This window comes from Gopherus evgoodei, chromosome 6 (genome assembly GCF_007399415.2).
Source record: "Gopherus evgoodei ecotype Sinaloan lineage chromosome 6, rGopEvg1_v1.p, whole genome shotgun sequence".
Lineage (NCBI taxonomy): Eukaryota > Metazoa > Chordata > Testudines > Testudinidae > Gopherus > Gopherus evgoodei.
This window is the reverse complement of record NC_044327.1, coordinates 1,935,758-1,951,656: the sequence shown is the minus strand read 5'-3', so window position 1 is coordinate 1,951,656 and position 15,899 is coordinate 1,935,758. Positions and strand designations below refer to the sequence as shown.

General features: G+C 55.0%; 1 protein-coding gene across 6 annotated transcripts in view; it reads right to left on the bottom strand.

Moving 5' to 3' along the window:
• Positions 1 to 15,899, bottom strand: part of TBC1D2 (TBC1 domain family member 2) — a 42,983-nt gene that overhangs the window by 9,213 nt on the left and 17,871 nt on the right. For 5 of the 6 annotated variants that reach the window (XM_030566972.1, XM_030566973.1, XM_030566975.1 and 2 more), the window contains 8 exons: positions 15,098 to 15,227; positions 13,328 to 13,469; positions 10,611 to 10,747; positions 9,009 to 9,196; positions 6,432 to 6,818; positions 5,518 to 5,628; positions 3,442 to 3,629; positions 1,455 to 1,931 (listed from right to left, as the gene is read on the bottom strand). In XM_030566972.1, coding sequence (XP_030422832.1) covers positions 1,455 to 1,931; positions 3,442 to 3,629; positions 5,518 to 5,628; positions 6,432 to 6,818; positions 9,009 to 9,196; positions 10,611 to 10,747; positions 13,328 to 13,469; positions 15,098 to 15,227 — 1,760 coding nt within the window. The remainder of the gene's footprint in view (positions 1 to 1,454; positions 1,932 to 3,441; positions 3,630 to 5,517; positions 5,629 to 6,431; positions 6,819 to 9,008; positions 9,197 to 10,610; positions 10,748 to 13,327; positions 13,470 to 15,097; positions 15,228 to 15,899) is intronic. The other variant, XM_030566976.1, reaches the window with a different exon arrangement.

Sequence of the window (15,899 nt, the reverse complement as noted above, 5' to 3'; positions counted from 1 at the left end):
GTGGGGAAAGATTGAAAGAACAAACGAAAAGAATAGATAGAATAGGCAGAGGCTACTGGAGAGAGCTTCACCATCATGGTTGCCAAGCCCGCCATTTCCTGTCACCTCCGGCTTTCATCACCCTGATCCTGAGAGGTGTTGTGTGACCAGAACTGGCCAGAGAGGGACCCAGATGACATTGCCACTCCTGCTGGCTGCAACTGAATGTCAACCCCCACCTGGGACGACAATTACTACCACCTTTGGTACCATCTAAGGGGGCATGGGCAAACTATGGCCCAGAGGCCGCATCCGGCCCTTCAGACATTTTAATCCGGCCCTTGAGCTCCCGCCGGGGAGCAGGGTCCATGGGCTTACCCTACTCCGTGCGTATCGTGGCTCTGCGTGGCTCCTGAAAGGAGCAGCATGTCCCCCCTCTGGCTCCTACATGCAGGGGTGGCCAAGGGGCTCCACATCAACCCCGACCCCACATGCTGCCCCCGCAGCTCCCACTGGCTGAGAACCAGTGGCCAGCGGGGGCAGCGCCCGCGGATGGGGCAGCGTGCAGAGCTGCCTGGCCGTGCCTCTGCATAGGAGCCAGAGGAGAGACATGCCGCTGCTTCTGGGAGCTGCTTGAGGTAAGCACCACCTGGAGCTTGTACCCCCCCCACACCCCAACCCCCTGCCCTAGCCCTACCCCTGATCCCCATCCTGCCCTCTGATCCCCTTGGTCCCAGCCCAGAGCACCCTCCTGCACCCCAAACCCTCACCCTAGCCCCACCCCAGAGCCCACCCCCTCAGCCAGAGGCCTCACCTCCCCCACACCCCACACCCCAATTTCATGAGCATTCATGGCCTGTCACACAATTTCCATATCTGATGTGGCCCTCAGTTCCAGAAAGTTTGCCCACTCTGATCTAAGGCCTGTCAAACAAGGGAGATTTTCCTTCTAAAACACTCTCCAGCTGAGAAGGGATGTTGTACAAGGAAGCCTTAGTTTATACTTTACATTTCAAAGGCTTTAGCTGTTTTTCCTTCTTTTCTGTATCTCCAGTAAAAGGTTAAAAGGCTCTTTAATGGTGTGTTTGCCATGGCATTAAAGCAAGCCGAGGTCTCTGTACGCCAAGCTCTGGCCCTTGTTTAACACTGTTTAATGTCAAAAAGTGACTGGGTGATGAGAACACCTTTAACTCACACATTCCATCTAAATTACTGCAAAAGCGGCCATCCCAGCTCCCCCACCGGGGGAATCCCTGAAGAACCGACACTATCATTCTAATAGGAAACGTCCACCTGCTTCCCTCTCCTTGTGGTACTCCTCTGCCCCCTCGCTGGAGTATCTGAGCACCCTGTTCTGCGACTGATCCTCCAGGAGCCCCCAGGACTCAGGGGCAGCTCTTATCCCCTGGTACAGAGACAGCCCAGCAGTGAGCGGCCTTCCCTGCTGTTCTGGCAGTGGCACCTCTGTGTCTCACCTGTTTAGCCCCTGGCAGTAGCCGATGGCAGGATTCTGCCAGGAGAAGGCCAGCAGCACCCTTCGGAGCTTGGGGACCAGCTGGGAGGTGGGAGATGTGAAATGCCTGTTGTTGGTCAGGGTGCGGGGCAGGTCCAGCTCGATCTGCCGGGAGGCGGGGTGCTCCGTGCGCTCACACTGCCGCAGCAGGCTCTCGTAGTGGTTGGCGGCGTGGTGGTGGGACAGGCGCTGGGTCACTATCCATTTCCAGACCCTTTGGCGGTGCTCCACAGGGATGCCGCAACGGATCAAGCCTTTCAGCTCTGCAGAGGGGCTCAACTCAGCCACACTGGCCCATCTCTCACCAAGAGGCTTCTCTACCGCTGTGTGGCTCAGCAGGTTGTTGGATTTGATCTCTAGGGCTTGGATTTTAGCCAGAAGCTTCCAGTCCTCAACCTCGTATTTGGGAATGGTCATAAACCCGTAGTCATCATACTCTCTGGAGAGGGCAGAGCAGAGCAGGGGCTGAAACCAGGTGCTAGGTGCTGGACAGTTTGCCCAGTGAGATACTGGTACGCAGGGTAAACTGAGTCAGAGGCAGCTACGGTGCCCAGCCCCATTCCTGCTGCTCTAGGCACAGCGTCTGTCTCCCTGGGCAGCGCCTGTGCGAGAGCCAGCTTTGGGCCCTCCTCCTAGAACTACAGCTGCTAGAGATGGAAGGAGCCACCAGACTGCTGGGCCTCCTATCCCCTGAGCACCAACACTTCCACGTGTCCTTCCAGTGCCCCCTTTCTAACTGTGTTCAAACCTTAGCCAGCCTGGTCGCGTGGCCCCTCAGCCAGGAGTGGGGCCCTGCTGGGTGCTGCACACGCGGTCCCTACCCCAGCCGCTGACAAGCTGAACAACCAGACAGACCTTTGCCAGATTTCCCTCGCCTGACTCCAGGGTTTGTCTTCACTGCAGCTACCCGCACCCCCCCCCCCCGCCCCTAGTATTGTCCTAACCCCTCCCTCCACACCCATAACCCTCTCACCCCACTGCGCTGGTGCTTGACACCCGGGTGGGCTAGAGTGCAGGAGTCGTTTTCACTCAGGCTGGTAACCTGCCCACTTTTCAGTGAGGTTGCAGACTAACCCATCCAAGTGCTGATGGCTTTCCCATGCCTTCCCACAATTTCCCTGTGCTCTCAGGACAGACAAGTTCTGCCACAGTTCACTGAGACTCTCAGAGCCGCCCGGCTCATTGCAGCACCAAGCCCCAGAAGTCTGAATGATACACCTGGCCCCAGTAACTCGAGTGTGGATGTGCAGTGCAGCTGCTCACACCCAGGTTAGGCTAACCCGCTGCTCACCTCCAGGTGACCCTGAAGAGAAGACAGACCAGCCTCACACTTCCTCCCGGCCTCTGCTTATCCCCAGTATCCCATCCGCTGTGGAAGACACTTAGCTCCAGCTCATGGGAGATGTGTGCACAGAAACCCCAAACTGCCTGCATGTGACGGCTGCTCAGTCACTTCCCCTTCACAGCGGGGATGAGCCTTGTGCTCACACCAGGCTGACTGCACCGCCTGGCTAAGCAGAGCGCCCCAGCTCAGGGAGGGCAAGGAACAGCAAATTCAGCAGTGAGGTGTGTACTGAAAACGTTATTGCTGATGGCACCTTGTCTGGCTAAATGCACAGAACAGGCTCCATCGCAGGGGCCAGGGAGTGCTTCGTTTTAGGGATGCATCTTCCCATTCCAGAATCTGTAACCCACGCGTGACTGGGCTGTGGGAGACATGCAGATCCATCCCCCAGGTTGCTGCCAGAGATCCTGGAGTTGGGCTACGCACACTCTGTGCAGAACAGCAGGCCTGTCCGTCTCAGCACGGGACAGCTGGGAACCTTGCAGACAGAGCTGCCCCAGGACTGTTCTGAGCCGAGCCCATCCTGTGACAGAGAGCCCTTCTGCACTTGCCACATACCTGCCACAAAGCAGTGATGCACGCTCCTCGCCCACATGCCCCTTACCTGACAGGGTTCAGCTGAAGAGCCTCCGCTGCTTCCTCCTTCGCATCCCACTGCAGCGCCTCCTGGATCAGGCTCTTCACCAGCTCGGCCTCACCGCTGGCCACGTCAGGGGAGGCCTCCTGCAGCCTCCGCAGCATCATCAGGTATTTGCTCTCCACCTGGCAGCTGCGGGCTTGCAGGCGGGCACACTGGAAGAGAGTGTTGGGGGTGCCATCAGAGTGACTGTGCTGCAGATGCACAAGACTGACAGCCCCCGACGTGTGTCAGCCATAAGCAAAGCCCAGATTGCCTGCCCTTGCCCCTGGAAACTCCCACACAGAGGCACCCAGCGCCAGATGTCTGCCCCAGTAGCTGCCTGCATCTCTCGTGTTCATGGGCAAGCAATTACTGAATCAACTGCACGCCACGGAGCACAATGGAGGGTGGAAGGAGCAGCCACAGCAAGGCTGCTGCAGCAGGAAAGAGCCAGAGCAATGCAGGGGCAAGGAGAGCAGCTCGGGTGCTGGCAGTGGGTCACTGCTGTGCAGCAAGGAGGGTGTTAGAGGCTAAAGCAGGAATCCACGGGAGTGTGTGTATGTGTACAGGACACTGCATGGGGAATTTTCTTGCGGGGCGGGAGGGAGGTCAGAATTGCCCAGAGTGAAATTTGGCCAGGACACCTAGGTTCATACCTTGACCATTTTGAAGAGGCATCTAAAGCCTTACCCCGTCTCGTCTATTCCAACTGCTCCTCTGCGGCTTCCCAGCCAGGCAGTGCTACTCCTCTACTGGCCAGGAACAGTACTAGTGACCAGCAGAAGACTCAGCTGAGTCTGAGACTGGCCACTGCCCAGACCAATAGTGAGAGACAGGCCTGCCCCAGAGAGCTCAGGGCCAGGCCAAAGAAGGGGTGGGAGAAAGGAAGCATTCTTCTCCCAGATATACAGGTGGAGATGCTGAGGGACTCGCCCAAGGACACGCCACGCTAGGAGCTCACTGGAGACATCTGCACATTGGCTGCCACAGTTAGGAAAGCAAACAAGGTGTTAGGGTGCATTGGGATGGAGAACAACATGGAACTAACACAGTGCCATTATACGCAGCCCTGCCTCGCCTTTGTCTGATTCGTGTGGGAAAGACTGCACCCCACTTCAGCAGAGTCACTGCAGAACTAGAGGGGACCATAGTGGGGGAGGAGGAGAACGAAGGGCTCTGAAGACAGATTAACAGACTAACTGGGACTGTTTACTGTAAAGAGGAGATGAATAGGAGGGAGCATGACAAGAGTACAATCATGAATGGAACAGCAAAGATAGGACCAAGGGCAGTGCCCGCTCCATCCCACAATACAATAACATGGAGAAACTCAGTCAAATCAAATGGTGCCAAATTCTGACAAAACAGAGAGGGAAACACTTTTTCATACAGCACACCATTAGTCTGCAGAACTCACTGCCACATGAGGTGTTGAGACCAAGAGCTGAGCAGCACACAAAAAAGGACTGAATGTTTCTGTGGCTGAGTATCCGGAGTTATGATAGCAGAGATTAAAATGCAAACAAGTGCTTCAGAAGGGACAAACTACAAGCGTTGAGTGTCAGCCGACCTCTGACTCCTCGGGGCTGAAGGAAACTTGCCCTGTGGGCATCTTAGCTTCAGTGCTGCATCCTTCTGGCACTGGCCCTTGTCGGCGACAGGTTACTGAACCGGATGAGCCTGTTCCTATGTAAACCCCGGAGCCTCACGTGGCTCTAAGTTTGTGTCTGGCCTGGAGCTGAAATTCGTAGAGAAGCAGAAATTTGATTTTGCAGACCCCAACTCTACTAATGCTTCATCATCCCTTGAGACCCGAACAAAAATTAGGGTTTGCCTGTATATCATTTGGGAAACCCTTGAGGGAAGATGATCAGAGATCCCACGTCGGGGTCACCAAAATACAGAGTGAAGGGGTGGATGGGAGTCTACTGGGAACAAGACCCTTGTTGGCTTACTGTGCATCTGGGATTGGGGCTGGGTAGAAAGGGAAACTTCTGCATTGGTGCTCACTTCACAATGGCTAAATGAACAGCTACCATCTCTCTCCACAGCTCAGCTCACCTTCATCAGCAGGAATTTCTCCTTCTCGGCAACGCTTCTCCAGAGCTTCGTGACCTGGTGGATCTCTGAGTTGAGGAACCGGTTCTGAGTTCTGTAGGCATCTAGGTCATCCTGCCAGAAAGCAGAGCAGGTGCTCACACCAGGATGCCAGCTGGCAGACAGCAGGCAGGCTTTTGCTCTTCTCTGTTTTAAATCCTCACAGAAAAACTAAGGAATGAGAAGATGACTCCATAATTTAAGGTAAAATACATTACAGGGAAGGCATAATTCTCCCAAACAACATCAGAGACACAGGAAATTTAGACATTAAGGCTCAACTTAAAAGAAATTCAGACACGTTCAGGTCTGGAATACACAGGTAGGGCACCCAAACCACCTTACCTCTGCCCTGTAATAGTGCATAATGCTTGGGAGATGCTGCAAGGAGACAGGCAGAGAGATTTGGGTTTGGTTCATTTTTAAAAGCCAGGCCTGAGGCATTCCAGGCACCAACAAACCCCACCTCACTGCAGACAACAAAACCCCACTGTGCCTGCAGCGCTTCTCTGTTGAGAGACACAAGTGTCCATTCTAACTGCACAGAGGAGGCTGGGAACTGCATGTTGGGCCAGGCTGTCTGAGGGAAAATGTGGTTTACACAGAGGACACATCTGGACAGACTGAGTGAAGACAGCAACAGAGGAGGAGCTAAGGGTTGAATGGTGGATGATTCAGCTGAGTCAGGCAAAACAAGCTCTAGGCTACCACTTCCCCAGTCAAACCCTTCAAAGCACAGGACTGATATCAGCCCAGCCCTCGCCAAGTGCCTGCACTTTGGACAGCAAAGGAGCGGCACAAACCAGTCCCAGGCTCCTGCTGTACCATACACTAACAAGCCCTCCAGCTGCTGATTTGGCTGTGCCTGCCTCACAGACCTTCAAATGCTCAATCTCCTCCTGCTGCTTGTACAAGGTATCCGCGGCAACAGCATCAGCCTCTTGCACTGGCTCAGAGAGATCCAGGGCAATCTGCTCCGTGAGCTTCAGGATGACTTGCTGCTTGGCCTGGTTCTTGTCCATCAGGAGCTGCACGTGCTTCTGCAGCTCCTCCACACGGCTGTCCCTCAGAGCCAGACTCTGCTCCAGCTCCCTCCTGTCGCTCTCCAGGGCTTCCACCCGATTGCTGAGCTCCACAATTTGCCTCACTTTGTGCCGCACCAGCTCCAGCCGGTCTCTGTCTTCTGCAGCTGTCAGGTACGTGCTGGATGCTCTCTTCTCCTGCTGTGCAGCCTCCAGAGCCTTGTGAAGAAGCTTAACCAGCTCCTGCGGGGACATGGAGTGATGGTCACAGCACACGAACCACAGGCAATACAGCACCGCCTCTGAATGAGGGCGCAGCAGACCTGGGGGTTCTAGTTATGGACAGGGCACTATCTAAGGGGATCTGGGGGAGACATCCCCTGGGCAGGACACCCCAGAGCTGCCTTTTGCTGAGATGTGGGCACTAGCCAGAGTCAGAGAACAACTACAACAGCAGAGCTGTGCTGCCAGCCTGCCCTGGGAGCACCCAGCACGGAGGGGTCTCCATGCTCCATAGCCTGTGCCACCCAGAGGTGCTGTGCTGTTTGCAAGGGGATGCTGTGCATCTCACCTGGCCCCGGGCTGTCCACAAGCACCTTCCTGAGGGCTGATTGGATGCAGAGACCCAGGGCAGGGGCGGTGCGTGCTGGCTCCAGGAATCCCCTTGTCCTGACAACACTTTCCCGGTCACCTCCCCTCCCTGGAGCAGGCTTGGACTCATGGCCACAGAGGAAACTTGCACGGTCTGGGAGAAGGCCATCGCCTGCAGGAAGTAAACTAAGGATGGAACCAACTGCTCATCATGGGCCTGCTTCCTCTCCTACTGACAAAGGTGCGAGCCCAGTGACCCCCCCCCCGACCTGAGCGGGGTCAAACCGTTGTGAGCCCACTGACCCCCCCGCTCCTAGTCACACGGGTGTGAGCCCACTGACCGCCCCGCCCCTGCCCCGAGTCACACCGGTGTGAGCCCACTGACCCCCCTGCACCGAATCACACCAGTGTGAGCCCACTGACCCCCCTGCCCCTAGTCACACCGGTGTGAGCCCACTGACCCCCCTGCCCCTAGTCACACCGGTGTGAGCCCACTGACCCCCCTGCCCCGAGTCACACCAGTGTGAGCCCACTGACCGCCCCGCCCCTAGTCACACCGGTGTGAGCCCACTGACCGCCCTGCACCGAGTCACACCAGTGTGAGCCCACTGACCGCCCTGCCCCTAGTCACACCGTTGTGAGCCCACTGACCCCCCTGCCCCGAGTCACACTGGTGTGAGCCCACTGACCCCCTGCCCCTAGTCACACCGGTGTGAGCCCACTGACCGCCCTGCCCCTAGTCACACCGGTGTGAGCCCACTGACCGCCCTGCCCCTAGTCACACCGGTGTGAGCCCACTGACCCCCCTGCACCGAATCACACCAGTGTGAGCCCACTGACCCCCCTGCCCCGAGTCACACCGGTGTGAGCCCACTGACCCCCCTGCCCCGAGTCACACCGGTGGGAGCCCACTGACCCCCCTGCCCCTAGTCACACCGGTGTGAGCCCACTGACCCCCCTGCCCCGAGTCACACCGGTGTGAGCCCACTGACCCCCCTGCACCGAATCACACCAGTGTGAGCCCACTGACCCCCCTGCCCCTAGTCACACCGGTGTGAGCCCACTGACCCCCCTGCCCTGAGTCACACCGGTGTGAGCCCACTGACCGCCCCGCCCCTGCCCCGAGTCACACCGGTGTGAGCCCACTGACCCCCCTGCACCGAATCACACCAGTGTGAGCCCACTGACCGCCCCGCCCTGAGTCACACCGGTGTGAGCCCACTGACCCCCCTGCACCGAATCACACCAGGGTGAGCCCACTGACCGCCCCGCCCCTAGTCACACCGGTGTGAGCCCACTGACCCCCCTGCCCCGAGTCACACCGGTGTGAGCCCACTGACCCCCCTGCACCGAATCACACCAGTGTGAGCCCACTGACCGCCCTGCCCCTAGTCACACCGGTGTGAGCCCACTGACCCCCCTGCCCCTAGTCACACCGGTGTGAGCCCACTGACCCCCCTGCCCCGAGTCACACCGGTGTGAGCCCACTGACCCCCCTGCACCGAATCACACCAGTGTGAGCCCACTGACCCCCCTGCCCCTAGTCACACCGGTGTGAGCCCACTGACCCCCCTGCCCCGAGTCACACCGGTGTGAGCCCACTGACCGCCCCGCCCCTGCCCCGAGTCACGCTGGCATAAGCTCAGTGACCCCTCTCCTGCCCCAATTGAGAACAGCTCCAAAGAACATCACTGGAGAATCAAGCACAACACACTAGCAAATGGTACGCCAAGTTGTGCTCATGCTAGCACCTAGAGGCTTGATCCAAAGCTCTCTGTGGTCTTTAGAACCACCCCATTGGCTTTGCTGGGCTCTGAGCAACGGTCTGCAGAGCAACCTTACCTTCTGAGACTTGACTTCCTCTGTCAGCGTGAGGACCTGCTGCTGCAGAACAGCCAAATTGTCAGGGGAGCTTCTCTCACGTGCCAACCCTTCAGTGAAGGCAGGGAAACTGCTGGTCAGCCACTTCGCTTTCCTAGGCCAGTGTGACCTGGGCCCAGCCCATGTCTCCTCTCGGGCCTGCTCCCTGCCTGAGGGAGACAAGTGAGAGGAGGGGAGTCACTTCTCCTGTGGGAAACCAGCCCCAAACTGAATGAGCAGTTGGAGAATGACGGACACACAGTGCCAGCTGAAGTGCTGTATCTAATGTAGATACACAGGGCTCGGCCCCAGCCGAGCTCCATCGGCCGGAGCTCCGCTGGAGTCAATGGGGCTATGCTGAGTTGCGCCACTTGAGGAGCACCAGTAATGGCCATTTGGGGGGAAGACTGGCTGCCAAGTGAAGCCTGACCGCTCTGGTGGGAGGATTTGCTGCTCAGAACAGAGAGCAAAGAGGCAGGAGTGGCTGCTCTAAACTTCAGCCATTGGGAAAGTGCTGTCAAAGCCCATGCGCGCTGTCAAGGTACCCCACTGCTGCAGGCACCAAAACGAAAACAGGGCCAGGTCCCCAGCTTCTGCAGAGTGGTTTCAAGGAAGCTACGCCAATCAGTGCCAGCTGGGGAAGCAGCCCTGCGATGTTCCATAGCAATGAGAGGGAGCTGCTCCGGAGCCCTGGAGAGCAGAGCACTAGGGTTCAATGTCCCCAGAGGACATCGCAACCCTCCCTAAGGCCTTGGCTACACTTGTGAGTTACAGCGCAATAAAGCAGCCCCGGGCGCCCTAGCTCAATCCCCATCCACGCTGGCAAGGCACGTAGAGTGCTCTGACTCCGCGACTATAGTGCTGCTGGTTCTCCACCTGGGCGAGTAGAATAGCGTTTGCTGCACCCTCGCTGGAGCACCATGACGCCAGTGTGAACGAGATGTTGCATTACTGTGCTCTGATCAGTCTCCGGGAACATCACATAATCCCCTTAAGTCAAGTGGCCAGTTTTGTCATTGTTGTGAAATTGGCTGCAGGAATGTGGAAATGCCCTTTCAAAGCTCTGTTTCGGAGAAGCTGGGTGCTTATCAGCTCCAAGAAAAAGCAAACATTTACTGTTTGCTTTGAGTGAGTAAGAGAGAGGTGTGTGTGTGGGGGTGGTGTTCTGAACTTACAAGACAGCATGCTGACACTCCCAGCACCCCAAAAACCCACTCTCTCTCCCCCTACATACACACAACATACTCCCTGTCACATTTCACTCCACTCCCACTCATCTGAAAAGCACACTGCAGTCACTTGCATGCTGGGATAGCTGCCCATAATGCACTGCTCCCAATGCCACTGCAAGTGCTGCAAATGTGGCCACGCCAGCATGCTTGAAGCTGTCAGTGTGGACAGACTGCAGCGCTTTCCCTACCGCGCTCTCTGAAGGCGGGTTTAACTCACAGTGCTCTACATCTGCCAGTGTAGCCAAGCTCAGAGAAACCCCCGTCTCCTTCAACAGGCGGTAGGGCTGCTGCACAGTGATTTCAAGATACCAGACTGGGATACAGGCCACAAAGGGCAGTGAGGAGAAAGTACCTGGACATTCTGCCTCCCCTTCCACCTCTTGTTCTTCTGCTGGAGTCCCAGGGTGCTCCGGGAATCCCTCAACATCCGAGATGCTTCTGCCATTCCCCGGGAGCTGCCTGGTGCCACAGATATTGTAGATTGTATTTCTGAAAAGACAAAGAAACCCAGGGAGCCCAAGAGCCAGGAGCGCCGTGGTCACTGAGGCCAGCCTGATCACTGGCTCCCCTGAATCGCCACGCAGGAGTGCTGCTCCTCACTTTGTTATGCAGGAAGGAAAAAGTAAGGCAGAGGGGAGGAGTTGCGAGAGGGGTCATTGGGAGGTACCATCGCTTGGCATAAGAAAATCCAGAAAAACATCCATCATAAGAACGGCCATACTGGGTCAGACCAAAGATCCATCTAGCTCAGTATCCTGTCTTCTGAATGTAACCAATGCCAGGTGCCCCAGAGGGAATAAACAGAACAGGTAATCACTGAGTGAGCCATCTCCTGTCAGTGATCATTGGTCCATTTTGGTCAATTTCATGGTCATAGGATTTTAAACGTTGTAAGTTTCTTGATTTCAGCTATTTAAATGTGAATTGTCACAGTGTTGGGTCCAGACCCAAAAAGGAGTTGTTGAGGGTTTGCAAGGTTATTGTGTAGGGGGCTGTGGGACTGCTACCTTTACTTCTGAGGAGCTGGAGAGCAGTGGCTGCCGGCCGGGAGCCCAGCGCTGAAGGCAGAGTCGCTGCCAGCTGCAGTGCAGAAGGAAGGATGGCCTGGTCTGGCATTGCCACCCTGACTTCTGCACTGCAGCCTGCAGAGCTGGTGCCTGGCCAACAGCTGCCGCTCTCTGGACGCCCAGCTCTGAAGTCAGCATCACAGAAGTAAGGGTGGCAATACCGTGGCCACCCTAAAATAACCTTGTGACCCCCCCTGCAACTCCCTTTTCGGTCAGGACCTCAATTTGAGAAACGCTGGTCTCCTCTGTGAAATCTGTACAATACAGGGTAAAAGCACACAAAAGACCAGATTTCATGGTGGGAGATCGGATGTCCCAGTTCGTGACGCATTTTTCATGACCCTGAATTTGGTAGGGCCCTACTCATCACTGATCACTAAAAAACAGATAAAAAACAGGCCAGATCCCAGCTGGTGTCAATCAGCCATAGCTCCACTGGTGTCAGTGGGGCCAGATCCCAGCTGGTGTCAATCAGCCATACCTCCACTGGTGTCAGTGGGGCCAGATCCCAGCTGGTGGAATTAAGCAGAGCGCCCCATAAGCTCTGACCATTCACCACAGCTGAGAATCTGGCCCAAAGTCCTTCCTGTAGGTGAACGTTGTGCTAGTGATGGTGGCAGAAGAGACTGGTACAGCATACAGAGTAGGCAAAGCCAGCTCTTTCTTTCTTTGTCTCTCTTGCATCGCACTTGCGCGTTCCCTTATTTGCGTCAATTTGTCTTGGTTACAGTAAGTACAATCTACAGGGTCCGCTGGACATAGCCAAACTAGACTCCTAACAAAACCGGTACCTGGCTATGACAGAGATAGGTGCTTTGGAAATACTGAGAGGAGAGAAACAAACCACGCCGCAGAGGCTGGATCTGAAGATAGGGGATGCAAGGACACGCTTATATCCTCAGGCTCCTAACTGAGTGTCTGTTTCTGCTGCCCACCTGACCCACAGATAAGAGCCCTAGCTAAACTACCATGCTGTGGGAAACAATTCAGCCTGTCCTACCCCACCCGAGATGTTCTCCAGTCCCCACGGAGCCTGAATTTGTGGCATTTTCCTCCTAGGAAAACACAGCGTGTGGTCCCAGTGGGCTGGCTGGCAGTGTTAGCCACCAGGACTGTCAACAGAGTTAGCTGTCGACATTAGTAGCTTTTCCCCTGACTAGTATTAGAGGCTCTAGTTTCCATGATCTGGTGCTTGTGCCAACGGTGAATGCTAGGGCTCCAATCTCCAAAGCACTTACATACAGCCAAAATTTGGGCACGCACAGGCTTAGGCACTCTGCTGGATCAGAACTCGAGAGGTCAGGGCCTGATCCGGCTCCCACCTTAGTCAGTGAGAGCTTTCCAATGACTTTGATGGGAGCTGCATCAGGCCCTTGGAGAGGCTGGAAGTCCATGTGCATGTGGGGCCTGATCCTGCAAAGGGCTGAGCACTCTGTCCCTGATCCACTTCAGCATAAGCTTAACTTTAAGCACTGAGCAGTGCCACTGACGGCAACGGAACTGCTCACACGCTGGGAGTTAAGCACTTGCTGAATCGGTTCTAGAGCGCTCAGCGCCTTGCAAGGTCAGCTGCTTTGGGCCAACACCACATGACTACTTCTGTGCATGCCCAATGCACCTGATCAACACCCACTGGAATCAGCAGCAAGAGTCCCATTGACTTCAGTGGGCTGTGGCTCACGCTCTACTGCGCACTTATGAGATTGTGCACATCACCAAAAGTGCTCGTGCAAACGGTGTATGGACACCGGCATTTAAAAAAATCCAGGCTGTAGATCTGCTGCTGAGATTTACTGGTCAGAGAGCCAGAGAGTGGACAAGGAAACACTGCAGAGAGCTTGCATTTCCTCCTGTGTGGTATTCACTCTATTGCGCTTGAATTCCCACGTCTGCATGAAGGGCTTACCCGCACGACACATTTCTTGTCTTGTGCTATAGTAATGCTCAAGAACGCCACAAGGCAGCAGCCCAACGCACCAGCCACACCTCCACCGCCACTTACTGTATTTCAGTCCAAGGGTGTTTGAGGGAGATGTTCTGGAGGGCAGCAGACAGCTGGGGAGCGGGTAGAGAGGCTGCCTTTAAACCTACCACATCTGTAGGGGTTTTCACAGGGGGCAAGAACCCCTCGCCTTCAGTGTGCACTAGAAAACCAGGAGAGAAATTAGATGAGCTCCCAAACCTTTGATTAAACCCTACCTCTTTACATTAGGCATTAAGCTTTGTCATATTCTTTCAGCTCAGTCTGTGTATCTGTTCAAGGCAGACCAGAGGAAGCCATCCAACCTTCCATGTAGTTTTCTAGTGAGACAAGGTAGGTGAGGTATGCGAGAGACCCGCTTTCGAGCTACACAGAGCTCTTCTTCAGGTCTGGGCAAGGTATTACCAGTGTCACAGCTAAATATGAGATTGAACAGACAGTTTAGCACAGAGATGGATTAGGGGTTTGTGGGGCCCTGGCCAGAGCAAGTAGGGCCCCTTTCCCACCTCTTCTGCCTGCCGTCCCCCCCGCATGAGGCCACCGCGCCCTGACCTCGCTCCCTGGCTGGAGAGCTGGGGGATGGGAGAAGTCGGTCAGGGTATGGGGTGCCCATTTTTCCTCGGGGCCCCCAATTGGCCAGGGCCCCTGGGCAGAGGCCCCATTGGCCCAGTGGCTAATCCACCACTGGTTTAGCATAAGTAAGTAGCACATAATCTATCTGTTTGATCTCATATTTAGCTGTGACACTCGTAGCACCTTTCCCAGACCTGAAGAGCAACTCCCTTTGGCTCGAAAGCTTGTCTCTCTCACCAGCAGAAGCTGGCCTAGTAAAGATATTGCCTCACCCACCTTGTCTCTCTAATAGCCTGGGCTACAACACTCCATCCAACAATTGTAGTTTGCTACACAGATAAGAGCCCAGAGGCCTGAAGATGCAAAAATCTTTATATTCATCCACTGCCAAGGTAACCTAAATTGACTTTAACTGTTTACATTTTAAAGTGTACAATGCAGTAACCCTGAGTAAGGTCCACACAGAAGCCAAACAAGGGAAAAACAGAACTGTGCTGGCATCATTTTCCCCCGCAGACGGTTTGTATGTATTTATACTCATAATGAAACTGATGCCACAGAGCCTGGGTTACTGGAAAAGACAGTAATAGCTGTCAAGTAAAAGAGAGACCAGCACACATCTATGCCTCTTTTAAACAGAGCTACAGCATTTGCTGCCAAATGTTACCTTTTTTTTTTTTAAAGCAGGAAAGTCTGCACCTGGGGACAGCTAAGCATCAGACTAGCCCCGAGCAGCACCCTGCACCAGTCACATGGGTGTAACTGTGTGATCATGTACTGACACAGATTGCAAATGGAACAAAAGGTAGGCCCTTCGCTGCAGGCCCTGGAGCCCCCTCAGGAGTTCCTAAGAACCGTACGGGGTTCACTCCAGGGAAAAAACAAGAGCAACTGTAGACATAACTCTGAATGCCTTTGACCCCACCAACCCGGCTGCCCCCAGACAGCCCCAGCTAGACACAGAGCCCTGGCTGTGTATGAAAGTCAGTCCCTTTACTGCAGATGAGCTAGCATTGCTCTCATGACAAAGGCCAAACGTTTCAAGCTTGGGGCCCTCCATGTTGGCACTTCAGTACCACCTTGAAGTCAGTGGGAGCTCCAGGAGCTCAGCACCTCTGAGACCTGGCACTTGTTTAGATGCCTTGTTTGAAAATTTTGGCCCAAAATCTCTGTACACAGATCAGATAAGGGGGAAATAGTTAACTCTTTAATACCTACTGGTTTCATTTGCAGGCAGAGCTGCCATGGTGACGCTGTCCACAGGAAGCCCAGTCTGGGTATTGCAAAACGCCCAACGCTTCATCTGCAGTTGCTGCAGCCAGTACATCATGGCCTCTCTGCTGACTGCCTAACATTACAAAAAACAGTTTGACGTGGCTCTCTGAAGAGCCAGTTGCAGTCCGCTGTGAGGTCCCTGAAGAGCTGATCACCACCTCCCTGCTCCAATCCAGCTGACGTTGGCCAGGCAGGAGACACCTGCTCCCAGTTGTAACCCTGATTCAAGAGGCATGGGGTAAATCCCAAACCCTCGTCTCCCAGCATACTGCCAATTGCCTACTACATTAGACGGCTGGTCTCCTTGTTCTAAAGGAAAAGCCTGTCACAGCTGGAGATTTCTGGCCCTGCTGCATTGGGCAGAGAGTGATACAGAGGGAGTCGAAAGCTGTAGGAGCTAGTTTGCAAAGGCTCCATCCTCAGTAGCTCTCGTTGCTAGTGATCCTTTGCTCTTTGCCAGAGGAGTCCCACAGAGATTGGGATTTGACCACGGGGCTCTGCATGTGAGTCAGGTCAGGCTTGGTGTCCTCAAGTCCCCAAGCACCAAGGAATCCTTTACTAAATCTAGGTGGGGAAAGAGAGGCTTGCGACCGCTGCATCTGACTGTAACTAGAGGTAAATGTATATGTTTTACAGGGGAAGTTCTAGGCACTTTGGGCAAAATTCAGGCAGACATAAACCCCAGCCAGTGCTACTGACTTTAACGGGACTGAATAGGGCTTTTAATTAGTAACCACATGCCTCT